The following is a 27,378-nucleotide window of genomic DNA, read 5'->3' on the forward strand; positions in this document are numbered from 1 at the left end:
CATGTATGCTTTGTTCGATAAAGTGCATATTAATATCCAAAAATCTAATTTTACATTGGCATGTTATGTTCAGTAGTTCTAGAACATGCGGTGATTTTGCAGAGAGCCACATCAATTTACAGAAATACTCATAATAAACATTGATAATAGATACAACTATTATACATGGAACTTTAGATAAACTTTTCCTGAATGCAACTGCTGTGTCAGATTTCAAATAAACTTTACGGAAAAAGCACACCATGTAATAATCTGAGTACGGCACTCAGAGCCCAAATCAACCAAAGAAATATCCGCCATGTTGTGGAGTCAACATTAGTCAGAAATAGCATTATAAATATTCACTTACCTTTGATGATCTTCATCAGACTGCACTCCCAGGAATCCCAGTTCCACAATAAATGTTTGTTTTGTTTGATAAAGTTCATCATTTATACCTCCTTTTGTTAGGGTGTTTGGTAAACAAATCCAAACGCGCGTGCAAGTCCAGGGGAAAGGTCGGACGAAAAATCCAAAAAGTTATATTACTGGTCGTAGAAACATATCAAATGACGTATAGAATCAATCTTTAGGTTGTTTTTAACATAAATCTTCAATAATGTCCCAACCGGAAAATTCCTTCCTGTAGAAAAGCGATGGAATGCGTTGTCATTCTCACATGACCACGCGTCACAAGCCCGTGGCTCTCTACCAGACACCTGACTAATTCCCCTCTCATTCAGCCCCTCCTTCACAGTAGAAGCCTGAAACAACTTTCTAAAGACTGTTGACATCTAGTGGAAGCCTTGGGAAGTGTAAGATGACCAATATCCCACTATCTTCAATTGGGGCTGAGTTGAAAAACGACCAACATCAGATTTCCCACTTCCTGGTTGGATTCTTTCTCAAGTTTTTGCCTGCCATATGTGTTCTGTTATACTCACAGACATCATTCAAACAGTTTTAGAAACTTCAGAGTGTTTTCTATCCAATACTACTTATAATATGCATATATTCGTATCTGGGACTGAGTAGCAGGCAGTTTACTCTGGGCATGCTTTTCATCCAAAAGTGAAAATGCTGCCCCCTATCCCAATGAAGTTAATGTTAAAGTGTATTACTCGGGAACAGTAGCAACACATGGCTATTAAGTATCTAATGAAACAAAGTATCCCAAAACTGCCTTCTTGAATGAATAACAGCCAGGGTACGTGGAACATCCTGTTAGTTTGCATTCTGAGTGATCTATCCCTTTAAAGATGGTCTAGTGTGTGTTTGAACACTTACCCTCAGATGGACAAAGTTGTTTTTACTAAGCATCTAACTTGCTGTGTGCCAATGGTTTTGAATTATCATAAAATATATCATAAATTACCGGTATCATAAAATGAATGGCACGTTTTAAAGAGTCGTACAATTTATTTATACTTCTCTGTACAAAATATCATTGGTTAATTGGTTTGACTTGACACTTGGGGCAACAGACATTCAGGAGAATGGACATTTACAGAAGATTTAGAAAGTCATATTTGATCTACACAATACATTTCTATCAGATAGATTGGAATAGTATAGGACATTGTGTTTGTTATTCATTCTATCTTTAACATGCAGGTCTAGATACAGCCCTGTCATTAGTAGAAGACAGCCAATCCATGTAGATACAGCCCTCTCATTAGTAGAAGACAGTCAGTCCATGTAGATACAGCCTTGTCATTAGTAGGAGACAGCCAATCCATGTAGATACAGCCTTGTCATTAGTAGGAGACAGCCAATCCATGTAGATACAGCCTTGTCATTAGTAGGAGACAGCCAATCCATGTAGATACAGCCCTGTCATTAGTAGCAGACAGCCAATCCAATAGTTTTAAAAGTAGTTATTTTCTGGGATCTGTATTCAGTAGTAGTAATAGTCGTAGTTATCTCATCCTCCAAAGTAACTGTTTCCCTGGGAAAGAAATAGTTACTTTTCACAAAGCATAGTTAGAACTATAGTCAACTCTCTGTCTCTCTCTGTCTCTCTCTCTGTCTCTCTCTGTCTCTCTCTCTCTCTCTCTCTGTCTCTCTCTCTCTCTCTCTCTCTCTGTCTCTCTCTGTCTCTCTCTCTCTCTCTCTGTCTCTCTCTCTCTCTCTCTCTCTCTCTCTCTCTCTCTCTCTCTCTGTCTCTCTCTGTCTCTCTCTCTGTCTCTCTCTCTGTCTCTCTCTCTCTGTCTCTCTCTCTCTGTCTCTCTCTCTCTGTCTCTCTCTCTCTGTCTCTCTCTCTCTGTCTCTCTCTGTCTCTCTCTCTCTGTCTCTCTGTCTCTCTCTCTCTCTCTCTCTCTCTCTCTGTCTCTCTCTCTCTCTCTCTCTCTCTGTCTCTCTCTCTCTGTCTCTCTCTCTGTCTCTCTCTCTCTCTGTCTCTCTCTCTCTCTCTCTCTCTGTCTCTCTCTCTGTCTCTCACACTCACACTCACACTCACACTCACACACACACAAACTGTGTATGTAACTTCTATTTCAGGGTGGAGGGTGCCGGTTCCTTCGTTATGACTGTAATGTGGAAGCACCTCGTAAAGGATGGTCTTTCATGCACCCAGGCAGACTGACTCACTACCACGAGGGCCTGCCTACAACCAGCGGGACTAGATACATCATGGTTTCCTTTGTTGACCCCTAAACCCTGACCTCTAACACCTGAACACACCACCCAGGTGACTAGATACATTATGGCATCCTTCATAGACCCATAGACACTGGTGGCGTGTGTGCGTGTGTGTGCGTGTGTGTGTCAGTCAGTCAGTCACATAGCAGATGGGTCTTCTTGTTGCCGTAGTAACACAAACCACTGAGTTTCATAGCAACCAGTTGAGCGACTTGAATCATGATCAGATCAGGCCAATCAGCTGCAGAGAGGTCAGTCTGATGAAACCTCACCATGCTGCCTTTGAAATGTACATGTTAGTCATTTAGTAGATGTTCTTATCCAGAGAGACTTACAGTCAGGACATTCATCTTCAGATAGCTAGGTGGACCAGTCATAGTCAGGACATTCATCTTCAGATAGCTAGGTGGACCAGTCATAGTCAGGACATTCATCTTCAGATAGCTAGGTGGACCAGTCATAGTCAGGACATTCATCTTCAGATAGCTAGGTGGACCAGTCATAGTCAGGACATTCATCTTCAGATAGCTAGGTGGGACAACCACATATCACACTCATAGTCAGTGTATTTCTTTCTCAATATGCTTCCTCATTTTTCTTTGACCCCTGACCTCTGTAGCTAGCTGTGTGTGTTTGGTGTGTGTGTGTTAATTTAAGTGTTTGATGTAACGGCAGGCTGATGTGGGTGTCATGTTACAGCGTTGCTATAGTAACCAGCCTCTCCCTGTGAGTGGAGAAAAGATGATTGAGACTCTCCTAAGAGAGAGAACTGAACTTTCTGATAGAAATACCATGAATAGATCATCTGAGCTGTTCTACATGATAGAAACTCTAATCAATAGATCTGAAAAACACTCCACAAGACGTAGTTCTATAATATCATGAGTAGATCGGCACTGTCTGTTCTACATGATCTGTTTCTATGTGCTGTCTGTTCTACATGATCTGTGTCTATGCGGTTGTTTTGAAGGTAATGTATAGTTTTATATTTCAGAAACCAACACGACCTTGGTCTTCAGAGGTCTGTCAGAAACATTTATCATCATGTTTTAAACTACTGCTTCAGACTGAGGCCCAAATGTTGCAACTTAAATCTGGTGTTTTTATTGGTAGATTTTGTTGTTGTTTTCTAGTGTTCTGGTCCCATGTTAGCAATCAAAGTGTGTCTGTCCATCTGACATGCTTCTATCAAGCTTTGTACAAAATGCCCTAAATTATTTGTTATGATTGAGAAATAAAGTTTCACATTTTAATAAATAATTAGATCTATATGTCTGTCTGTTAGTTTGCAGTCTTTGTTTGTGTGATTATTTGGTTGAGAGTTCAGCAGTTCACCACTAGATGGCATATCATATAGATTGTAGTTCAGCAGCTAACCACTAGATGGCATATCATATAAATTGTACTTCAGCAGCTAACCACTAGATGGCATATCATATAGATTGTGTAGTTCAGCAGTTCACCACTAGATGGCATATCATACAGATTGTGTAGTTCAGCAGTTCACCACTAGATGGCATATCATACAGATTGTAGTTCAGCAGTTCACCACTAGATGGCACATCATACAGATTGTCTAGTTCAGCAGTTCACCACTAGATGGCATATCATACAGATTGTATAGTTCAGCAGTTCACCACTAGATGGCATATCATATAGATTCATATATCATATAGACCACCGGGTGTCTGTTTGCAAATCAGAGACATGTCATAAGCGTGCCTATGTTACACTCAGTCAAAATGAAAGTTACACACAATCACACATGATAACTCTCACAAAACTACTGGTTTAAGGCTATTTTCATTCTATCTCTTTCCTCTCCCGTTCTCTCTTCAGTAGTCTCTGTGTCTTGTCTGAGGAATGAAGTTTTCCAGTTTGAATGGTGGCTGAGAGAATAGGCACCTCCCACAGCAGCCATATTGGGGAGGGCAATGTCAGTTATCCAATGTCACTAAGGCTGTGTGTGTGTGAGAGAGAGAGAGTCCGCTGAACTGGATTAGATTGAATGGGATTATAGCTCCGGGATTACAGTTACACCCCCCATCTATTTCTCTCCTCTCTTTCACTCCTTTTACCCTCATCTCTAGTCTGTCATACTCTCCCTCTATCTTTGTCTGGCCTCCCTCCCTCCTCCCTCCATCTTTCTCTCTTCATATGTCCTAACCCTGGCCTCCCTCCCTCCTCCATCTCTTCATATGTCCTAACCCTGCCCCCCCATCAATCTTTCTCTCTGTACAGCATCAGTATTATTCATATGTTCTTATATAAGGTCTCTTCTCTTTTGTCAGCTACGGTCACGCTGTTTATATAACCTGCTGTGTGTTTTATACACACAATTACAGACACGATACCTAGCCTCCAGCCTAACCTTGACCTCCTTGGTCATGTGTGTACTATCTATCGTCTCTAAATGTATCCATCTATCTCAATCACACAGATAATTGTCTATATCTGGGTCTGGTCTGGTATAAATGTGTCATATCTGATCCTGATAACTCTTATCTAGCTAGGTTTTACTTCTGGTGTAGTAAGGTGCATCCTGGGTAATGTGAGAGGAGACATACATCCTAAATGAGCCACACTCTCTCTTTCATCCCTCTCTCCTTTCTCTCAAAGCACTCGAGACAAACCTTTTAAACACAAAATCTTTTTATTTCTTGTTTTTACAGCAATATTCTTCAGAAGGTTCCACATGGAATATCTGAGGCAGTAATACAGATGATGTCATTATTAACCACATCTAGTTTGTATCTGCTGAACGTTGCACAGAAAAGGAACTGAGAACAAATGAAAAGAAAACAAATTCTTCCTAAGATGGAGGGATGGAGACAGGCTGGGCTCTGATTGGTCAGACAGCCCAGACCAGGAAGTGGCATCACTGTTTAAAGGGAAAGGATTGGTTTAGAGATTAAAGGGGCATGACCAACAGCAAGACGAAAGGCTCACATGTGGCACAACAGTGTGAGTGGCGGGTGTGTGGTGAAGTTAGGGCGAGACTCCGGCCTGATGCTCTGGTTGCCGTGGTAACTGTACACAATGTTGTGTTCTAAACCCGCCACAAAGCTGATGACACAAACAAACACAGCACAAATAAACGAGTGGAGAAACAGAATAAAAAAGACAAAAGCAGAAATCCCCTTGATATCGACCCAGTATCACCCCAATATCAACCCAGTATTACCCCAATATCATCCCGTATCACCTCAATATCGACCCAGTATTACCCCAATATTACCCCTGTTTCACCCCAGTATCACCCCAATATCAACCCAGTATCACAATATTGACCCAGTATTACCCCAATATCGACCCAGTATCACCCCAATATCGACCCAGTATTACCCCAATATCACCCGTTCCACCCCAGTATCAACCCAGTATTACCCCAATATCGACCCAGTATCACCCCTGCTTCACCCCAGTATCAACCCAATATTGCCCCAGTATCAAACCAATATCGCCCCAGTATCACCACAATATCACCTGAATATCGACCCAGTATCACCCCAACATTACACCAATATTACCCAAATATCGCCCCAGTATTGCCCCAATATTACCCCAATATCGCCCAGTATCACCCCAGTATTGCCCCAATATCGCCCCAATATTACCTCAATATCACCCCAGTGTTGCCCCAATATCACCCCAGTATTACCCCGAATTTGTCCCAATATCATCTCAATATATCGTCCACTTCCCTTAAAGTATTCAAATGCACCACAGGTATTCAAACTGACCTAGCAACTAGTGTCCTAGCGATATGGCTTACAGCTAGGTACCCAGGACCTATATGATCTGGTGGCTAACAGCTAGCTAACCAGGACCTAGGGGCTAACAGCTAGCTAACCAGGACCTAGCAGTATGGCTAACAGCTAGCTGGCTAACCAGGACCAAGCGACCTAGGGGCTAACAGCTAGCTAACCAGGACCTAGCAGTATGGCTAACAGCTAGCTGGCTAACCAGGACCAAGCGACCTAGGGGCTAACAGCTAGCTAACCAGGACCTAGCAGTATGGCTAACAGCTAGCTGGCTAACCAGGACCAAGCGAGGGGCTAACAGCTAGCTAACCAGGACCTAGCAGTATGGCTAACAGCTAGCTGGCTAACCAGGACCAAGCGACTAACAGCTAGCTAACCAGGACCTAGCAGTATGGCTAACAGCTAGCTGGCTAACCAGGACCAAGCGACTAACAGCTAGCTAACCAGGACCTAGCAGTATGGTTAACAGCTAGCTGGCCAACCAGGACACCAGGACCAAGCGACCTAGCGGCTAACAGAGCAGCTCTACCACAACAAACTGAACAGAAGATAAAACACACTAACTGACATTACTAAAAGTCTGTCTGTTAGCCAGCCGCCTCTATCTCTACTCTAACCATTACTCTGTCTTAACCTCTAACCTTTACCCTTCACTCTGTTTACCTGACACTACTTAACTCTTTAAATGAATCTTACAGCGTTGGGAAATTCATAGGTATCATATCATCATGCCATCTTTTATTTTAAATCTCAAATCCTCTATGTGTCTAAAGCATCCACAAGAAAATATCTATTTACACTCAGTCACCCACTCTGATATATGTCATATATATTGTTGAAGAAAGATTCTCTGATTAAATGGACTGAAAACAACAACAAAAATATCCTGGACTTGGGCTTGTGTGTGTGTGTGTATGTGTGTGTGTGTGCAGTAGAAGGCTTTCATTTCAGATAAAGGAGACATCCATTTCAAAAGTATAAATTAAATTAAAGACCAAATTCATCAACACACAAAAAAAAAAAAAATAGTTTGATAAGTTACTAAGAACCCTAAGAGGAGGAGGAAGAGGAGGAAGAGAAAAGCATAATTATTCGATGGAGAAAGGTGGAGAGTGGGAAAATGAGGAAGAGCAGAGGGCAGGGGGAGGGGTGTTGATGAGGATTACAGAAAAACAGATTAGAGAGGGGGATGCGCAGACTGATAGAGAGAGAGAGAAAGAGAGGGAGAGAGACAGAAAGAGAGAGGGATGAGTAGAATGATAGAGAGAGACAGAGAGGGAGAGATACAGAGAGAGAGGAAGAGAGAAAGAGAGAAAAAGAGAGGGAGAGACAGAGAGAAAAAGAGAGGGAGAGAGAAAAAAAAGAGAGAAGAAGAGAGAGAGAGAAAGAGACAGAGAAAAAGAGAGGGAAAGAGGGAGAGAGACAGATGGAGACACATTGGACCTCCTTTCCTCCTCTCATCCTTCCCTCTCCTCCTGGTCTCCATTTCCAGGGGTCTGATATGGTCCTTCATGTGGCAGTAACGTGTGCGTGTGCGTGTGTGTGTGTGTAGTGTTTAGTGGTCTAGTTCTTAGGTGAGGTGATTCTGAGTTTGAAAGAGACGCGTCCAGCGAACTTGTCTCTCTCTCCACCGGTCTTCAGTGTGTTGGAGTTGATCTTACACTCAACATTCACATCTGTATTCAGAGAGATGTTGAGGAACTTCACTGCTACCAGGGGCTGGGAGTAGTTCAGCTACATCCATACAGAGATAGAAACACACAGAGAGAAACACACAGAGAGAGAGAGAGAGAGAAACACAAAGAGAGAGAGAGAAACACACAGAGAGAAACAGAGAGAGAGAGAAACACAGAGAGAAACACACAGAGAGAGAGAAACACAGAGAGAGAGAGAGAAACACACAGAGAGAAACAGAGAGAGAGAAACACAGAGAGAAACACACAGAGAGAGAGAAACACAGAGAGAGAGAGAGAAACACACAGAGAGAAACAGAGAGAGAGAGAGAAACACAGAGAGAAACACACAGAGAGAGAGAAACACAGAGAGAGAGAGAAACACACAGAGAGAAACAGAGAGAGAGAGAAACACAGAGAGAGAGAGAAACACAGAGAGAGAGAGAAACACACAGAGAGAAACAGAGAGAGAGAGAAACACAGAGAGAGAGAGAAACACACAGAGAGAAACAGAGAGAGAGAAACACAGAGAGAGAGAGAAACACACAGAGAGAGAGAAACACACAGAGAGAAACAGAGAGAGAGAAACACACAGAGAGAGAGAAACACAGAGAGAGAGAGAGAAACACAGAGAGAAACAGAGAGAGAGAGAAACACAGAGAGAGAGATAAACACAGAGAGAGAAACAAGTTAAAGAAGATATTCAGCTTAGTAAAGGGCAGTTGCGTCAAAAGGCACGTGCCCCCTCAGATTTTATAATATATATAAATATATTTAAATAAATATAATATATTTGTATATATATTTACAACTCTTAAAGAATCAATGTACATCATTCATTTAAATGATAATTGAACCGATAAAGAGGTATATTTATGCAGAAAACTAGACATTTTGGACATGATGAGAATGATGATGAGTACAGCTCTAGATCTAGAAAAGTCTGTCCCTCCTCGTGTACTTCATGGCTCTGACTGAATGGGGACACCACTGGTGAAGGGCTGTGTGACTCCGTGTACCTGGGCCTTCTTGCCATAGTAGGGGAAGTACATGAGGTTAAAGGTTCCGTTGGGAGGGTAGTAGGCCAACTCTCCGATCGCATCACTGTCTTCTTTCTGTAGACACACACAGAGTCATGAGGTTAAAGGTTCCGTCTCCGATCGCATCACTGTCCTCTTTCTGTAGACACACACAGTCAGCTTTCTATTGATAATTATATTGGTTGAACTCGTATCTATTACATTTTAGCAGAGCGATTTACAGGAGCAATTAAGGTCAAGTGCCTTGCTCAAGGGCACATTGACAGATGTTAGGCTTAACCGCTAGGCTACCGCCCTATCTATCTATCTATCTATATATATCTATATCGCTATCTCTATATCTATCTATCTATATATATCTATATCACTATATCTATATCTATCTATATCTCTATATCTATCTATATATATATCTATCTATCTATATCGCTATCTCTATGTCTAACTATATCTATATATCTATCTATATCTCTATATCTATCTATATATATATCTATCTATATCGCTACTCTATGTCTAACTATATCTATATCTCTATATATATATATATATCTGTCTCTATATATATATATATATCTATCTATATCGCTATCTCTATATCTAACTATATCTATATATCTATCTATATCTCTATATCTATCTATATATCTACAAAATATCTATCTATATCTATATATCCATCTATCTATATCTCTATATCTATCTATATATCTATAAAATATATCTATATCTATCTATATATCCATCTATCTATATCTATATATCTATCTGTTCTATCTATCTATCTATATCTCTATCTGCTGGGCCTTCAGAAAGTATTCATACCCTTGACTCATTTTGTTGTGTTACAGCCTAATTTCAAAATGGATTACATTGATTTGTTTCTCACCCATCTGCACACATGAAAACATGTTTTTAGACAGTTTTACAAATGTACAAATTAAATCCAGAAATATCTAAGTTACATACAGTACCAGTCAAAAATTTGAACACACCTACTCATTCAAGGTTTTTCCTTTATATATACTATATATACTATTCTTTATATATACTATCCTTTATATATACACTATATATACTATCCTTTATATATACTATATATACTATATATACTATCCTTTATATATACTATATATACTATCCTATATATACTATCCTTTATATATACTATATATACTATATATACTATCCTTTATATATACTATATATACTATCCTTTATATATACTATATATACTATATATACTATCCTTTATATATACTAAGACATCAAAACTATGAAATAACACATATGGAATCATGTAGTAACCAAACGAAGTGTCAAACAAATTATAATATATTTTATATTTGAGATTCTTCACAGTAGCCACCCTTTGCCTTGATGACAGCTTTGCACACTCTAGGCATTCTCTCAACCAGCTTCATGAGGTAGTCACCTGGAATGTGTTTCAAATAACAGGTGTGCCTTGTTAAAAGTTAATTTGTCGAATTTCTTTCCTTAATGTGTTTGAGCCAATCAGTTGTGTTGTGACATGGTAGGGGTTGGATACAGAAGATAGCCCTATTTTACTCCCTCCACCTACCCAAGGACATCAGAGTACAAAAATCGGTTATCCACCTAACTGAGGAACTAAATTTAACCTTGCGTAATACCCTAGATGCAGTCGCAGAAAACCAAAAACATTTGTCATAAGAAACTAGCTCCCTGGTATAAAGAAAATACCCGAGCTCTGAAGCTTCCAGAACATTGGAACGGAAATGGTGCCACACCAAACTGGAAGTCTTTCACTGCTGCTCGATCATCCTATTTTTTTATTAATTTTTTAATTTCACCTTTATTTAACCAGGTAGGCAAGTTGAGAACACGTTCTCATTTACAACTGCGACCTGGCCAAGATAAAGCAAAGAGGAGAATAAGAACAATACAACATTTATTTTTGATACTGTCGCAAAGCTAACCAAGCGTCAGTATAGAGACAAAGTAGAATCTCAATTCAACGGCTCAGACACAAGAGGTATGTGGCAGGGTCTACAGTCAATCACGGATTACAAAAAGAAAACCAGCCCCGTCATGGACCAGGATGTCTTGTTCCCAGGCAGACTAAATAACTTTTTTGCCCGCTTTGAGGACAATACAGTGCCACTGACACGGCCCGCAACTAAAACATGCGGACTCTCCTTCACTGCAGCCGACGTGAGGAAAATATTTAAACGTGTCAACCCTCGCAAGGCTGCAGGCCCAGACGGCATCCCCAGCCGCGCCCTCAGAGCATGCGCAGACCAGTTGGCTGATGTGTTTACGGACATATTCAATCAATCCCTATCCCAGTCTGTTGTTCCCACATGCTTCAAGAGGGCCACCATTATTCCTGTTCCCAAGAAAGCTAAGGTAACTGAGCTAAATGTCTACCGCCCCGTAGCACTCACATCCGTCATCATAAAGTGCTTTGAGAGACTAGTCAAGGACCATATCACCTCCACCCTACCTGACACCCTAGACCCACTCCAATTTGCTTACCGCCCAAATAGGTCCACAGACGATGCAATCTCAACCACACTGCACACTGCCCTAACCCATCTGGACAATAGGAATACCTATGTGAGAATGCTGTTCATCGACTACAGCTCGGCATTTAACACCATAGTACCCTCCAAGCTCGTCATCAAGCTCGAGACCCCCCGCCCTGTGCAACTGGGTACTGGACTTCCTGACGGGCCGCCCCCAGGTGGTGAGTGTAGGCAACAACATCTCCACCCCTCCTCAACACTGGGGCCCCACAAGGGTGCGTTCTGAGCCCTCTCCTGTACTCCCTGTTCACCCACGACTGCGTGGTCATGCACGCCTCCAACTCAATCATCAAGTTTGCGCACGACACAACAGTGGTAGGCTTGATTACCAACAATGACTAGACGGCCTAAAGGGAGGAGGTGAGGGCCCTCGGAGTGTGGTGTCAGAAAAATAACCTCACACTCAACGTCAACAAAACTAAGGAGATGATTGTGGACTTCAGGAAACAGCATGGAACAGTAGTGGAGAGGGTAGTAAGTTTTAAGTTCCTCGTCGTACACATCACAGACAAACTGAATTGGTCCACCCACACAGACAGCATCGTGAAGAAGGCGCAGCAGCACCTCTTCAACCTCAGGAGGCTGAAGAAATTCGGCTTGTCACCAAAAGCACTCAAACTTCTATAGATGCACAATCGAGAGCATCATGTCGGGCTGTATCACCGCCTGGTACGGCAACTGCTCCGCCCACAACCGTAAGGCTCTCCAGAGGGTAGTGAGGTCTGCACAACGCATCACCGGGGGGCAAACTACCTGCCCTCCAGGACACCTACACCACCACAGGAAGGCCATAAAGATCATCAAGGACAACAACCACCCGAGCCACTGCCTGTTCACCCCGCTATCATCCAGAAGGCGAGGTCAGTACTGGTGCATCAAAGCTGGGACCGAGAGACTGAAAAACAGCTTCTATCTCAAGGCCATCAGACTGTTAAACAGCCACCACTAACATTGAGTGGCTGCTGCCAACACACTGACTCAACTCCAGCCACTTTAATAATGGGAATTGATGGGAAATGATGTCAAATATATCACTAGCCACTTTAAACAATGCTACCTAATATAATGTTTACATACCCTACATTATTAATCTCATATGTATACGTATATACTGTACTCTATATCATCTACTGCATCCTTATGTAATACATGTATCATTAGCCACTTTAACTATGCCACTTTGTTTACATACTCATCTCATATGTATATACTGCACTCAATACCATCTACTGTATCTTGCCTATCTTGCCTATGCCGCTCTGTACCATCACTCATTCATATATCTTTATGTACATATTCTTTATCCCCTTACACTTGTCTCTATAAGGTAGTAGTTTTGGAATTGTTAGCTAGATTACTCGTTGGTTATTACTGCATTGTCGGAACTAGAAGCACAAGCATTTCGCTACACTCGCATTAACATCTGCTAACCATGTGTATGTGACAAATACAATTTGATTTGATTTGATAAAAAGCAGGATGGCTTTCACTTCAGCAGTGATATATTCATGAACTTCTTTGACAAAAAGATCATGATCATTAGAAAGCAAATTACGGAATCTTCTTTAAATCTGCGTATTCCTCCAAAGCTCAGTTGTCCTGAGTCTGCACAACGCTGCCAGGACCTAGGATCAAGGGAGATACTCAAGTTTTTTAATGCTATATCTCTTGACACATTGATGAAAACAGTCATGGCCTCTAAACCTTCAAGCTGCATACTGGATCCTATTCCAACTAAACTACTGAAAGAGCTGTGCTGTGCTTGGCCCTCCTATGTTGAACATAATAAACGACTCTCTATCCACCAGATGTGTACCAAACTCACTAAAAGTGGCAGTAATAAAGCCTCTTTTGAAAAAGCCAAACCTTGACCCAGAAAATATAAAACACTATCAGCCTATTTCGAATCTCCCATTCCTCTCCCAAAAAATTGAAAAAGCTGTGTATACGAATGTATAGGAAATGCTTCAGTCTGGTTTTAGACCCCATCATAGCACTGAGACTACACTTGTGAAGCTGGTAAATTGAACCACCTCTACGGACAATTCCTTCGACCTCATGGCTTGGTTTCTGCTCTGACATGCACTGTCAACAGTTGGACCTTATATTTCCAAATCATGTCCAATTAATTTAATTTACCACAGGTGGAGTCCAATCAAGTTGTAGAAACATCTCAAGGATGATCAATGGAAACAGGTCAATTTCGAGTCTCATCGCAAAGGGTCTGAATACTTCTGTTTTTTACTTTTAATAAATTTGCTAAGGCCTGTAAATACTTTCTGAAGTTTGTCTATCTATCATTCTCCAGGTCAGTCTTACCCATTCATCTTGCCCCACTTTATATCTCTGATAATGGAGGGATGAAAGACAAAAACACACACAGAGAGAGGGAGAGAGAGACGGAATGATGACATTAAAAGGTAAAGATGAGTGAAACACATGATGAAGAGACATGCAGAGTTCCGACAATACATAAGGGTGACATAGCAGTGACAGTAGGGTGACATAGCAGTGACAGTAGGGTGACATAGCAGTGACAGTAGGGTGACATAGCAGTGACAGTAGGGTGACATAGCAGTGACAGTAGGGTGACATAGCAGTGACAGTAGGGTGACATAGCCAGCCTGACCTTGGCTCCACAGGTGACATAGGGAGATTGGCCGTCCTTCCCTGGAAGCATCCCGATCACCTGAGGACAGAGGTTGGAGGTCAAGGTTTACCAGGGGGGTTAGCAGGTGAGTGTGTGTGTGATGGTGTGTGTGTGTGTGTGTGTGTTTACCCGGTTCAGTTTGATGAGAACACAGGGTTGTCCCTTCTGGTAACCGTAGGTCCGGTCTGTGATCCCAGAACACTCCTCTAGAGTGGAACGGTTAAACTGACACGAACGCTTAGGGTTGTTCCTCACCTAGGATTGAACATCATATTATTCTATACAATATATGTTATATTCGGGTGGTTAGGGGGGTTAGAGTTAGAGTGGTTAGATTTAAAGTGGTTAGGGTGAGGGTGGTTAGGTTGGTTAGAGTGGTTAGTGTTAGGGTGGTTAGAGTGGTTAGGGTGGTTAGAGTGGTTAGGGTGGTTGGAGTTAGAGTGGTGAGAGTGGTTAGAGTGGTTAGGGTGAGGGTGGTTAGAGTGGTTAGAGTAAGGGTGGTTGGAGTAGTTAGTGTTAAGGTGGTTAGTGTTAGGGTGGTTAGAGTGGTTAGTGTTATGGTGGTTAGGGTGAGGGTGGTTAGTGAGGGTGGTTAGAGTGGGTAGTGTTAGGGTGGTTAGAGTGGTTAGGGTGAGGGTGGTTCGAGTGAGGGTGGTTAGGGTGGGTAGTGTTAGGGTGGTTAGAGTGGTTAGGGTGAGTGTGGTTAGAGTGAGGGTGGTTAGGGTGGTTAGAGTGGTTAGGGTCATTCGAGTTAGAGTGGTTAGAGTTAGAGTGGTTAGAGTAGTTAGTGTTAGAGTGGTTAGGGAAGTTCGAGTTAGAGTGGTTAGAGTGAGGGTGGTTAGGGTGAGGGTGGTTAGAGTGGTTAGGGTCATTCGAGTTAGTGGTTAGAGTGGTTAGAGTAGTTAGTGTTAGGGTGGTTAGAGTTAGAGTGGTTAGGGTGGTTAGAGTTAGAGTGGTTAGGGTGGTTAGAGTTAGAGTGGTTAGGGTGGTTAGAGTTAGAGTGGTTAGGGTGGTTAGAGTTAGAGTGGTTAGACTGGTTAGAGTTAGGGTGGTTAGAGTTAGGGTGGTTAGAGTGGTTAGAGTGGTTAGAGTTAGAGTGGTTAGGGTGGTTAGAGTTAGGGTGGTTAGAGTTAGGGTGGTTAGAGTTAGGGTGATTAGGGTGGTTAGAGTTAGAGTGGTTAGGGTGGTTAGAGTGGTTAGAGTTAGAGTGGTTAGGGTGGTTAGTGTTAGGGTGGTTAGAGTGGTTAGGGTCATTCGAGTTAGAGTGGTTAGAGTGGTTAGAGTTAGAGTAGTTAGTGTTAGGGTGGTTAGATTTAGAGTGGTTAGAGTTAGTGTGGTTAGAGTTAGAGTGCTTAGAGTGGTTAGGGTGGTTAGAGTTAGAGTGGTTAGACTGGTTAGAGTTAGTGTGGTTAGGGTGGTTAGAGTTAGTGTGGTTAGGGTGGTTAGAGTGGTTAGAGTGGTTAGGGTGGTTAGGGTGGTTAGAGTTAGGGTGGTTAGAGTTAGGGTGATTAGAGTTAGGGTGATTAGGGTGGTTAGAGTTAGGGTGATGAGGGTGGTTAGAGTTAGAGTGGTTAGGGTGGTTAGAGTGGTTAGGGTGGTTAGGGTTAGAGTGGTTAGGTTGAGGGTGGTTAGAATTAGGGTGGTTAAGGTGGTTAGATTTAAAGTGGTTAGGGTGAGGGTGGTTAAGTTGGTTAGGGTGGTTAGCGTGGTTAGGGTGGTTAGAGTGGTTAAGTTGGTTAGAGTGGTTGGAGTTAGGGTGGTTAGAGTGGTTAGGGTGAGGGTGAGGGTGGTTAGAGTGGTTAGAGTTAGGGTGGTTGGAGTGGTTAGTGTAAGGGTGGTTAGAGTGGTTAGTGAGGGTGGTTAGAGTGGGTAGTGTTAGGGTGGTTAGAGTGGTTAGGGTGGTTAGAGTGAGGGTGGTTAGGGTGAGGGTGGTTAGGGTGAGGGTGGTTAGAGTGAGGGTGGTTGGAGTTAGAGTGGTTAGGATGAGGGTGGTTGGAGTGGTTAGGGTCATTCGAGTTAGAGTGGTTAGAGTTAGAGTGGTTAGAGTAGTTAGTGTTAGGGTGGTTAGAGTTAGAGTGGTTAGAGTTAGTGTGGTTAGGGTGGTTAGAGTGGTTAGGGTGGTTAGAGTTAGAGTGGTTAGAGTGGTTAGAGTTAGTGTGGTTAGGGTGGTTAGAGTTAGGGTGGTTAGGGTGGTTAGAGTTAGGGTGATTAGGGTGGTTAGGGTGATTAGGGTGGTTAGAGTGGTTAGAGTTAGAGTGGTTAGGGTGAGGGTGGTTAGAGTGGTTAGAGTAGTTAGTGTTAGTGTGGTTAGAGTTAGAGTGGTTAGAGTGGTTAGAGTTAGAGTGGTTAGACTGGTTAGAGTTAGTGTGGTTAGGGTGGTTAGAGTTAGTGTGGTTAGGGTGGTTAGAGTGGTTAGAGTTAGAGTGGTTAGAGTGGTTAGGGTGGTTAAGGTGGTTAGAGTTAGGGTGGTTAGAGTTAGGGTGATTAGAGTTAGGGTGATTAGGGTGGTTAGAGTTAGGGTGATTAGGGTGGTTAGAGTTAGAGTGGTTAGGGTGGTTAGAGTTAGAGTGGTTAGGGTTAGAGTGGTTAGGGTGAGGGTGGTTAGAGTTAGGGTGGTTACATTTAAAGTGGTTAGGGTGAGGGTGGTTAGAGTGGTTAGTGTTAGTGTGGTTAGAGTGGTTAGGGTGGTTAGAGTGGTTAGGGTGGTTAGAGTGGTTAGGGTGGTTAGAGTGGTTAGGGTGGTTGGAGTTACGGTGTTTAGAGTGGTTAGGGTGAGGGTGGTTAGAGTGGTTAGAGTTAGGGTGGTTGGAGTGGTTAGTGTAAGGGTGGTTAGAGTGGTTAGTGTTAGGGTGGTTAGAGTGGTTAGTGTCAGGGTGGTTAGGGTGAGGGTGGTTAGAGTGGTTAGTGTTAGGGTGGTTAGAGTGGTTAGTGTGAGGGTGGTTAGAGTGGTTAGTGAGGGTGGTTAGAGTGGGTAGTGTTAGGGTGGTTAGAGTGGTTAGGGTGGTTAGAGTGAGGGTGGTTAGGGTGAGGGTGGTTAGTGTGGTTAGGGTCATTCGAGTTAGAGTGGTTAGAGTTGTTAGAGTAGTTAGTGTTAGGGTGGTTAGGGTGAGGGTGGTTAGAGTGAGGGTGGTTCGAGTTAGAGTGGTTAGGGTGAGGGTGGTTGGAGTGAGGGTGGTTAGAGTGAGGGTGGTTTGGGTGAGGGTGGTTAGAGTGGTTAGGGTCATTCGAGTTAGAATGGTTATAGTTAGAGTGGTTAAAGTAGTTAGTGTTAGGGTGGTTAGAGTTAGAGTGGTTAGACTGGTTAGAGTTAGTTTGGTTAGGGTGGTTAGAGTTAGTGTGGTTAGGGTGGTTAGAGTGGTTAGAGTTAGTGGTTAGGGTGGTTAGAGTTAGAGTAGTTAGGGTGAGGGTGGTTAGAGTTAGGGTGGTTAGGGTGGTTAGATTTAAAGTGGTTAGGGTGAGGGTGGTTAAGTTGGTTAGAGTGGTTAGTGTTAGGGTGGTTAGAGTGGTTAGGGTGGTTAGAGTGGTTAGGGTGGTTGGGGTTAGGGTTGTTAGGGTGGTTAGAGTGGTTAGGGTGAGGGTGAGGGTGGTTAGAGTTAGGGTGGTTGGAGTGGTTAGTGTAAGGGTGGTTAGAGTGGTTAGTGTTAGGGTGATTAGAGTGGTTAGAGTTAGAGTGGTTAGGGTGGTTAGAGTTAGGGTGATTAGGGTGGTTAGAGTTAGAGTGGTTAGGGTTAGAGTGGTTAGGGTGAGGGTGGTTAGAGTTAGGGTGGTTAGATTTAAAGTGGTTAGGGTGACGGTGGTTAGAGTGGTTAGTGTTAGGGTGGTTAGAGGTGTTAGTGTGGTTAGGGTGGTTAGAGTGGTTAGGGTGGTTAGAGTGGTTAGAGTGGTTAGGGTGGTTGGAGTTACAGTGGTTAGAGTGGTTAGGGTGAGGGTGGTTAGAGTGGTTAGAGTTAGGGTGGTTGGTGGTTAGTGTAAGGGTGGTTAGAGTGGTTAGTGTTAGGGTGGTTAGAGTGGTTAGTGTCATGGTGGTTAGTGTTAGGGTGGTTAGAGTGGTTAGTGTTAGGGTGGTTAGGGTGAGGGTGGTTAGAGTGGTTAGTGAGAGTGGGTAGTGTTAGGGTGGTTAGAGTGGTTAGGGTGAGGGTGGTACGAGTTAGAGTGGTTAGGGTGAGGGTGGTTAGAGTGAGGGTGGTTAGGGTGAGGGTGGTTAGTGTGGTTAGGGTCATTCGAGTTAGAGTGGTTAGAGTAGTTAGTGTTAGGGTGGTTAGGGTGAGGGTGGTTCGAGTTAGAGTGGTTAGGGTGAGGGTGGTTGGAGTGAGGGTGGTTAGAGTGAGGGTGGTTTGGGTGAGGGTGGTTAGAGTGGTTAGGGTCATTCGAGTTAGAGTGGTTAGAATGGTTATAGTTAGAGTGGTTAGAGTAGTTAGGGTGGTTAGAGTTAGAGTGGTTAGACTGGTTAGAGTTAGTTTGGTTAGGTGGTTAGAGTTAGTGTGGTTAGGGTGGTTAGAGTGGTTAGGGTGGTTAGAGTGGTTAGAGTTAGAGTGGTTAGGGTGGTTAGAGTTAGGGTGGTTAGGGTGGTTAGAGTTAGAGTGGTTGGAGTGGTTAGGGTGGTTAGGGTTAGAGTGGTTAGGGTGAGGGTGGTTAAGTTGGTTAGAGTGGTTAGTGTTAGGGTGGTTAGAGTGGTTAGGGTGGTTAGGGTGGTTAGAGTGGTTAGGGTGGTTGGGGTTAGGGTTGTTAGGGTGGTTAGAGTGGTTAGAGTGGTTAGGGTGGTTGGAGTGGTTAGTGTCAGGGTGGTTAGAGTGGTTAGTGTTAGGGTGGTTAGAGTGGTTAGTGTCAGGGTGGTTAGAGTGGTTAGTGTTAGGGTGGTTAGAGTGGTTAGTGTTAGGGTGGTTAGGGTGAGGGTGGTTAGAGTGGTTAGTGAGGGTGGTTAGAGTGGGTAGCGTTAGGGTGGTTAGAGTGGTTAGGGTGAGGGTGGTTGAGTTAGAGTGGTTAGGGTGAGGGTGGTTAGAGTTAAAGTGGTTAGGGTGAGGGTGGTTAAGTTGGTTAGAGTGGTTAGTGTTAGGGTGGTTAGGGTGGTAAGAGTGGTTAGGGTGGTTAGAGTGGTTAGGGTGGTTAGAGTGGTTAGGGTCATTCGAGTTAAAGTGGTTAGAGTGGTTAGAGTTAGAGTGGTTAGAGTAGTTAGTGTAAGGGTGGTTAGAGTTAGAGTGGTTAGACTGGTTAGAGTTAGTGTGGTTAGGGTGGTTAGAGTTAGTGTGGTTAGGGTGGTTAGAGTGGTTAGGGTGGTTAGGGTGAGGGTGGTTAGAGTTAGAGTGGTTAAGGTGGTTAGAGTTAGGGTGGTTAGGGTGGTTAGAGTTAGGGTGGTTAGAGTTATGGTGGTTAGGGTGGTTAAAGTTAGGGTGGTTTGAGTTGGGGGGTTAGGGTAGTTAGAGTGGTTAGTGTTAGGGTGGTTAGGATGAGGGTGGTTAGAGTTAGAGTGGTTAGGGTGAGGGTGGTTAGATTGAGGGTGGTTAGAGTGAGGGTGATTAGAGTGGCTAGGGTAGTTAGGGTCAGGGTGGTTAGGGTGAGGGTGGTTAGATTGAGGGTGATTAGAGTGGTTAGAGTGAGGGTGGTTAGAGAGTGGTTAGAGTTAGAGTGGTTAGGGTGGCTAGGTTGGTTAGAGTTGTTAGAGTTAGGGTGGTTAGAGTGGTTAGTGTTAGGGTAGTTAGTATGGTTAGAGTGGTTAGGGTGGTTAGAGTTAGGGTGGTTAGTGTTAGGGGGTAGGGTGGTTAGAGTTAGAGTGGTTAGGGCGGTTAGAGTTAGAGTGGTTAGAGTTAGTGTGGTTAGGGTGGTTAGAGTGGTTAGAGTTAGAGTGGTTAGGGTGGTTAGAGTTAGTGTGGTTAGGGTGGTTAGAGTTAGTGTGGTTAGGGTGGTTAGATGTTAGTGTGGTTAGGTTGGTTAGAGTTAGAGTGGTTAGACTGGTTAGAGTTAGTGTGGTTAGGGTGGTTAGAGTGGTTGGAGTGGTTAGGGTGGTTCGAGTTAGAGTGGTTGGGGTGGTTCGAGTTAGGGTGGTTAGAGTTAGTGTGGTTAGGGTGGTTAGAGTGGTTAGAGTGGTTAGAGTTAGGGTGGTTAGAGTTAGTGTGGTTAGGGTGGTTAGAGTTAGTGTGGTTAGGGTGGTTAGAGTTAGTGTGGTTAGGGTGGTTAGAGTGGTTAGAGTGGTTAGAGTTAGGGTGGTTAGAGTTAGTGTGGTTAGGGTGGTTAGAGTTAGTGTGGTTAGGGTGGTTAGAGTTAGTGTGGTTAGAGTGGTTAGAGTTAGACTGGTTAGAGTGGTTAGAGTTAGAGTGGTTAGGGTGGTTAGAGTGGTTAGAGTTAAAGTGGTTAGGGTGGTTAGAGTTAGTGTGGTTAGGGTGGTTAGAGTTAGTGTGGTTAGAGTGGTTAGAGTTAGACTGGTTAGAGTGGTTAGGGTTAGAGTGGTTAGGGTGGTTAGAGTGGTTAGGGTTAGAGTGGTTAGGGTTAGAGTGGTTAGGGTGGTTAGAGTTAGTGTGGTTAGGGTGGTTAGAGTTAGTTTGGTTAGGGTGGTTAGAGTTAGAGTTGGTTAGGGTGGTTAGAGTTAGAGTGGTTAGAGATAAAGTGGTTATTGTGGTTAGAGTTAGAGTGGTTAGAGTTAGAGTGGTTCGGGTGGTTAGAGTTAGAGTGGTTAGAGTTAGGGTGGTTAGAGTTAGTGTGGTTAGGGTGGTTAGATGTTAGTGTGGTTAGGTTGGTTAGCGTTAGTGTGGTTAGGGTGGTTAGCGTTAGAGTGGTTAGACTGGTTAGAGTTAGTGTGGTTAGGGTGGTTAGAGTGGTTAGGGTTAGAGTGGTTGGAGTGGTTAGAGTTAGAGTGGTTAGACTGGTTAGAGTTAGTGTGGCTAGTGTGGTTAGGGTGGTTAGCGTTAGTGTGGTTAGGGTGGTTAGCGTTAGAGTGGTTAGGGTGGTTAGAGTGGTTAGGGTGGTTAGAGTGGTTAGAGTTAGAGTGGTTAGGGTGGTTAGAGTTAGGGTGATTAGGGTGGTTAGAGTTAGAGTGGTTGGAGTGGTTAGGGTGGTTAGGGTTAGAGTGGTTAGGGTGAGGGTGGTTAGAGTTGGTTAGGTGGTTAGTGTTAGGGTGGTTAGAGTGGTTAGGGTGGTTAGGGTGGTTAGAGTGGTTAGGGTGGTTGGGGTTAGGGTTGTTAGGGTGGTTAGAGTGGTTAGAGTGGTTAGGGTGGTTGGAGTGGTTAGTGTCAGGGTGGTTAGAGTGGTTAGTGTTAGGGTGGTTAGAGTGGTTAGTGTCAGGGTGGTTAGAGTGGTTAGTGTTAGGGTGGTTAGAGTGGTTAGTGTTAGGGTGGTTAGGGTGAGGGTGGTTAGAGTGGTTAGTGAGGGTGGTTAGAGTGGGTAGCGTTAGGGTGGTTAGAGTAGTTAGGGTGAGGGTGGTTAGAGTTAGGGTGGTTAGGGTGGTTAGATTTAAAGTGGTTAGGGTGAGTGTGGTTAAGTTGGTTAGAGTGGTTAGTGTTAGGGTGGTTAGGGTGGTAAGAGTGGTTAGGGTGGTTAGAGTGGTTAGGGTGGTTAGAGTGGTTAGGGTCATTCGAGTTAAAGTGGTTAGAGTGGTTAGAGTTAGAGTGGTTAGAGTAGTTAGTGTAAGGGTGGTTAGAGTTAGAGTGGTTAGACTGGTTAGAGTTAGTGTGGTTAGGGTGGTTAGAGTTAGTGTGGTTAGGGTGGTTAGAGTGGTTAGGGTGGTTAGGGTGAGGGTGGTTAGAGTTAGAGTGGTTAAGGTGGTTAGAGTTAGGGTGGTTAGGGTGGTTAGAGTTAGGGTGGTTAGAGTTATGGTGGTTAGGGTGGTTAAAGTTAGGGTGGTTTGAGTTGGGGGGTTAGGGTAGTTAGAGTGGTTAGTGTTAGGGTGGTTAGGATGAGGGTGGTTAGAGTTAGAGTGGTTAGGGTGAGGGTGGTTAGATTGAGGGTGGTTAGAGTGAGGGTGATTAGAGTGGCTAGGGTAGTTAGGGTCAGGGTGGTTAGGGTGAGGGTGGTTAGATTGAGGGTGATTAGAGTGGTTAGAGTGAGGGTGGTTAGAGAGAGTGGTTAGAGTTAGAGTGGTTAGGGTGGCTAGGTTGGTTAGAGTTGTTAGAGTTAGGGTGGTTAGAGTGGTTAGTGTTAGGGTAGTTAGTATGGTTAGAGTGGTTAGGGTGGTTAGAGTTAGGGTGGTTAGTGTTAGGGTGGTTAGGGTGGTTAGAGTTAGAGTGGTTAGGGTGGTTAGAGTTAGAGTGGTTAGAGTTAGTGTGGTTAGGGGGTGGTTAGAGTGGTTAGAGTTAGAGTGGTTAGGGTGGTGGTTAGAGTTAGTGTGGTTAGGGTGGTTAGAGTTAGTGTGGTTAGGGTGGTTAGATGTTAGTGTGGTTAGGTTGGTTAGAGTTAGAGTGGTTAGACTGGTTAGAGTTAGTGTGGTTAGGGTGGTTAGAGTGGTTGGAGTGGTTAGGGTGGTTCGAGTTAGAGTGGTTGGGGTGGTTCGAGTTAGGGTGGTTAGAGTTAGTGTGGTTAGGGTGGTTAGAGTGGTTAGAGTGGTTAGAGTTAGGGTGGTTAGAGTTAGTGTGGTTAGGGTGGTTAGAGTTAGTGTGGTTAGGGTGGTTAGAGTTAGTGTGGTTAGGGTGGTTAGAGTGGTTAGAGTGGTTAGAGTTAGGGTGGTTAGAGTTAGTGTGGTTAGGGTGGTTAGAGTTAGTGTGGTTAGGGTGGTTAGAGTTAGTGTGGTTAGAGTGGTTAGAGTTAGACTGGTTAGAGTGGTTAGAGTTAGAGTGGTTAGGGTGGTTAGAGTGGTTAGAGTTAAAGTGGTTAGGGTGGTTAGAGTTAGTGTGGTTAGGGTGGTTAGAGTTAGTGTGGTTAGAGTGGTTAGAGTTAGACTGGTTAGTGAAGTGTGGTTAGGGTTAGAGTGGTTAGGGTGGTTAGAGTGGTTAGGGTTAGAGTGGTTAGGGTTAGAGTGGTTAGGGTGGTTAGAGTTAGTGTGGTTAGGGTGGTTAGAGTTAGTTTGGTTAGGGTGGTTAGAGTTAGACTGGTTAGAGTGGTTAGGGTGGTTAGAGTTAGAGTGGTTAGAGATAAAGTGGTTATTGTGGTTAGAGTTAGAGTGGTTAGGGTGGTTAGAGTTAGAGTGGTTCGGGTGGTTAGAGTTAGAGTGGTTAGAGTTAGGGTGGTTAGAGTTAGTGTGGTTAGGGTGGTTAGATGTTAGTGTGGTTAGGTTGGTTAGCGTTAGTGTGGTTAGGGTGGTTAGCGTTAGAGTGGTTAGACTGGTTAGAGTTAGTGTGGTTAGGGTGGTTAGAGTGGTTAGGGTTAGAGTGGTTGGAGTGGTTAGAGTTAGAGTGGTTAGACTGGTTAGAGTTAGTGTGGTTAGGGTGGTTAGAGTGGTTAGGGTGGTTAGAGTTAGTGTCGTTAGAGTGGTTAGAGTGGTTAGGGTTAGAGTGGTTGGAGTGGTTAGAGTTAGAGTGGTTAGACTGGTTAGAGTTAGTGTGGTTAGGGTGGTTAGAGTGGTTAGGGTGGTTAGAGTTAGAGTGGTTGGAGTGGTTCGAGTTAGAGTGGTTAGGGTGGTTAGAGTTAGTGTGGTTAGGGTGGTTAGAGTGGTTAGGGTTAGAGTGGTTAGGGTGGTTAGAGTGGTTAGGGTTAGAGTGGTCACAGAGTGGTTAGTTAGAGTGGTTAGGGTGGTTAGAGTTAGTGTGGTTAGGGTGGTTAGAGTGGTTAGGGGGTGGTTAGGGTGGTTAGAGTGGTTAAAGTGGTTAGGGTGGTTAGAGTTAGTGTGGTTCGGGTGGTTAGAGTGGTTAGGGTGGTTAGAGTGGTTAGAGTTAAAGTGGTTAGGGTGGTTAGAGTTAGAGTGGTTAGGGTGGTTAGAGTTAGAGCATTGGACTCGTAACCAGCAGGTAGTCTAGTGGTTAGACCGTTGGGCCAGTAACGAGCAGGTCGTCTAGTGGTTAGAGCATTGGGCCAGTAACCAGCAGATAGTCTATTGGTTAGAGTGTTGGGCCAGTAACCAGCAGGTAGTCTAGTGGTTAGAGCGTTGGGCCAGTAACCAGCAGGTAGCCTAGGTGTTAGAGTGTTGGACCAGTAACCAGCAGGTAGTCTACTGGTTAGAGCGTTGGACTCGTAACCAGCAGGTAGTCTATTGGTTAGAGCGTTGGGCCAGTAACCAACAGGTAGTCAAGTGGTTAGAGCATTGGGCCAGTTACCAGCAGGTAGTCTAGTGGTTAGAGTGTTGGGCCAGTAACCAGCAGGTAGCCTAGTGGTTAGAGTGTTTGGCCAGTAACCAGCAGGTAGTCTAGTGGTTAGAGCGTTGAGCCAGTAGCCAGCAGGTAGTCTAGTGGTTAGAGTGTTGGACTAGTAACCAGCAGGTAGTCAAGTGGTTAGAGTGTTGGACTAGTAACCAGCAGGTAGTCAAGTGGTTAGAGTAACCAGCAGGTAGCCTAGTGGTTAGAGTGGTAACCAGCAGGTAGCCTAGTGGTTGTTGGGCCAGTAACCAGCAGGTAGCCTAGTGGTTAGAGTGTTGGGCCAGTAACCAGCAGGTAGTCCTAGTGGTTAGAGCGTTGGGCCAGTAACCAGCAGGTAGCCTAGTGGTTAGAGCGTTGGGCCAGTAACCAGCAGGTAGCCTAGTGGTTAGAGCGTTGGGCCAGTAGCCAGCAGGTAGCCTAGTGGTTAGAGCGTTGGGCCAGTAGCCAGCAGGTAGTCTAGTGGTTAGAGTGTTGGACTAGTAACCAGAAGGTAGTCAAGTGGTTAGAGCGTTGGGCCAGTAACCAGCAGGTAGTCTAGTGGTTAGAGCGTTGGGCCAGTAACCAGCAGGTATTCTAGTGGTTAGAGCGTTGGGCCAGTAACCAGCAGATAGTCTAGTGGTTAGAGCGTTGGGCCAGTAACCAGCAGGTAGTCTACTGGTTAGAGCGTTGGGCCAGTAACCAGCAGGTAGTCTACTGGTTAGCCAGTAACCAGCAGGTAGTCTAGTGGTTAGAGCGTTGGGGCAGTAACCAGCAGGTAGTCTACTGGTTAGAGCGTTGGGGCAGTAACCAGCAGGTAGTCTAGTGGTTAGAGCGTTGGCTCAGTAACAAGCAGGTAGTCTAGTGGTTAGAGCGTTGGCTCAGTAACAAGCAGGTTGTCTAGTGGTTAGAGCGTTGGGCCAGTAACCAGCAGGTAGTCTAGTGGTTAGAGCGTTGGGCCAGTAACCAGCAGGTTGTCTAGTGGTTAGAGCATTGGGCCTGTAACCAGCAGGTAGTCTAGTGGTTAGAGTGTTGGACTAGTAACCAGCAGGTAGTCAAGTGGTTAGAGCGTTGGGCCAGTAACCAGCAGGTAGTCTAGTGGTTAGAGCGTTGGGCCAGTAACCAGCAGGTAGTCTATTGGTTAGAGCGTTGGGCAGTAACCAACAGGTAGCCTAATGGTTAGAGCGTTGGACTTGTAACCAGCAGGTAGTCTAGTGGTTAGAGTGTTGAGCCAGTAACCAGCAGGTAGCCTAGTGGTTAGAGTGTTTGGCCAGTAACCAGCAGGTAGTCTAGTGGTTAGAGCGTTGAGCCAGTAACCAGCAGGTAGTCTAGTGGTTAGAGTGTTGGACTAGTAACCAGCAGGTAGTCAAGTGGTTAGTGTTGGTTAACCAGCAGGTAGTCAAGTGGTTAGAGCATTGGGCCAGTACCAGCAGGTAGCCTAGTGGTTAGAGCGTTGGGCCAGTAACCAGCAGGTAGCCAGTGGTTAGGTAGTAACCAGCAGGTAGCCTAGTGGTTAGAGTGTTGGGCCAGTAACCAGCAGGTAGTCTAGTGGTTAGAGCGTTGGGCCAGTAACCAGCAGGTAGCCTAGTGGTTAGAGCGTTGGGCCAGTAACCAGCAGGTAGCCTAGTGGTTAGAGCGTTGGGCCAGTAACCAGCAGGTAGTCTAGTGGTTAGAGCGTTGGGCCAGTAGCCAGCAGGTAGCCTAGTGGTTAAGCGTTGGGCCAGTAGCCAGCAGGTAGTCTAGTGGTTAGAGTGTTGGACTAGTAACCAGAAGGTAGTCAAGTGGTTAGAGCGTTGGGCCAGTAACCAGCAGGTAGTCTAGTGGTTAGAGCGTTGGGCCAGTAACCAGCAGGTATTCTAGTGGTTAGCGTTGGGCCAGTAACCAGCAGATAGTCTAGTGGTTAGAGCGTTGGGCCAGTAACCAGCAGGTAGTCTACTGGTTAGAGCGTTGGGCCAGTAACCAGCAGGTAGTCTACTGGTTAGAGTGTTGGGCCAGTAACCAGCAGGTAGTCTAGTGGTTAGAGCGTTGGGGCAGTAACCAGCAGGTAGTCTACTGGTTAGAGCGTTGGGGCAGTAACCAGCAGGTAGTCTAGTGGTTAGAGCGTTGGCTCAGTAACAAGCAGGTAGTCTAGTGGTTAGAGCGTTGGCTCAGTAACAAGCAGGTTGTCTAGTGGTTAGAGCGTTGGGCCAGTAACCAGCAGGTAGTCTAGTGGTTAGAGCGTTGGGCCAGTAACCAGCAGGTTGTCTAGTGGTTAGAGCATTGGGCCTGTAACCAGCAGGTAGTCTAGTGGTTAGAGTGTTGGACTAGTAACCAGCAGGTAGTCAAGTGGTTAGAGCGTTGGGCCAGTAACCAGCAGGTAGTCTAGTGGTTAGAGCGTTGGGCCAGTAACCAGCAGGTATTCTAGTGGTTAGAGCGTTGGGCCAGTAACGAGCAGGTAGTCTAGTGGTTAGAGCGTTGGGCCAGTAACCAGCAGGTAGTCTACTGGTTAGAGCGTTGGGCCAGTAACCAGCAGGTAGTCTACTGGTTAGAGTGTTGGGCCAGTAACCAGCAGGTAGTCTACTGGTTTAGAGCGTTGGGGCAGTAACCAGCAGGTAGTCTAGTGGTTAGAGCGTTGGCTCAGTAACAAGCAGGTAGTCTAGTGGTTAGAGCGTTGGCTCAGTAACAAGCAGGTTGTCTAGTGGTTAGAGCAGGTAGTTGGTTAGAGCCAGTAACCAGCAGGTTGTCTAGTGGTTAGAGCATTGGGCCTGTAACCAGCAGGTAGTCTAGTGGTTAGAGCGTTGGGCCAGTAACCAGCAGTCTAGTGGTAGAGTCTAGTGGTTAGAGCATTGGGCCAGTAACCAGCAGGTTGTCTAGTGGTTAGAGCATTGGGCCTGTAACC

At 44.7% G+C, this 27,378-nt stretch overlaps 1 protein-coding gene and 2 long non-coding RNA genes across 5 annotated transcripts in view; 1 reads left to right on the plus strand and 2 right to left on the minus strand.

Annotated features, from left to right (window-relative positions):
• The first annotated feature begins 2,383 nt into the window (after window positions 1-2,383).
• LOC121844247 lies at window positions 2,384-3,890 on the plus strand. Its single transcript, XR_006081912.1, has 2 exons — window positions 2,384-2,668; window positions 3,614-3,890. It is a non-coding gene; the product is annotated as an uncharacterized LOC121844247 (long non-coding RNA).
• Window positions 3,891-5,253: 1,363 nt separating this feature from the next.
• LOC112235041 lies at window positions 5,254-7,680 on the minus strand. The gene is made up of 2 exons (XR_006081911.1): window positions 6,834-7,680; window positions 5,254-6,766 (listed from the first exon to the last, which is right to left on the minus strand). It is a non-coding gene; the product is annotated as an uncharacterized LOC112235041 (long non-coding RNA).
• An 86-nt stretch (window positions 7,681-7,766) lies between these two features.
• Window positions 7,767-27,378, minus strand: part of LOC112235047 (sodium/potassium-transporting ATPase subunit beta-2) — a 42,105-nt gene continuing 22,493 nt past the window's right edge. For 2 of the 3 annotated variants that reach the window (XM_042314143.1, XM_042314145.1), the window contains exons 4-8: window positions 14,443-14,568; window positions 14,293-14,352; window positions 13,983-14,009; window positions 9,076-9,171; window positions 7,767-8,117 (exon numbers count right to left, since the gene is read on the minus strand). In XM_042314143.1, coding sequence (XP_042170077.1) covers window positions 7,947-8,117; window positions 9,076-9,171; window positions 13,983-14,009; window positions 14,293-14,352; window positions 14,443-14,568 — 480 coding nt within the window. In that variant the 3' untranslated portion in view covers window positions 7,767-7,946. The remainder of the gene's footprint in view (window positions 8,118-9,075; window positions 9,172-13,982; window positions 14,010-14,292; window positions 14,353-14,442; window positions 14,569-27,378) is intronic. The other variant, XM_042314144.1, reaches the window with a different exon arrangement.

This window comes from Oncorhynchus tshawytscha, unplaced genomic scaffold (genome assembly GCF_018296145.1).
Source record: "Oncorhynchus tshawytscha isolate Ot180627B unplaced genomic scaffold, Otsh_v2.0 Un_contig_4557_pilon_pilon, whole genome shotgun sequence".
Classification (NCBI taxonomy): domain Eukaryota; kingdom Metazoa; phylum Chordata; class Actinopteri; order Salmoniformes; family Salmonidae; genus Oncorhynchus; species Oncorhynchus tshawytscha.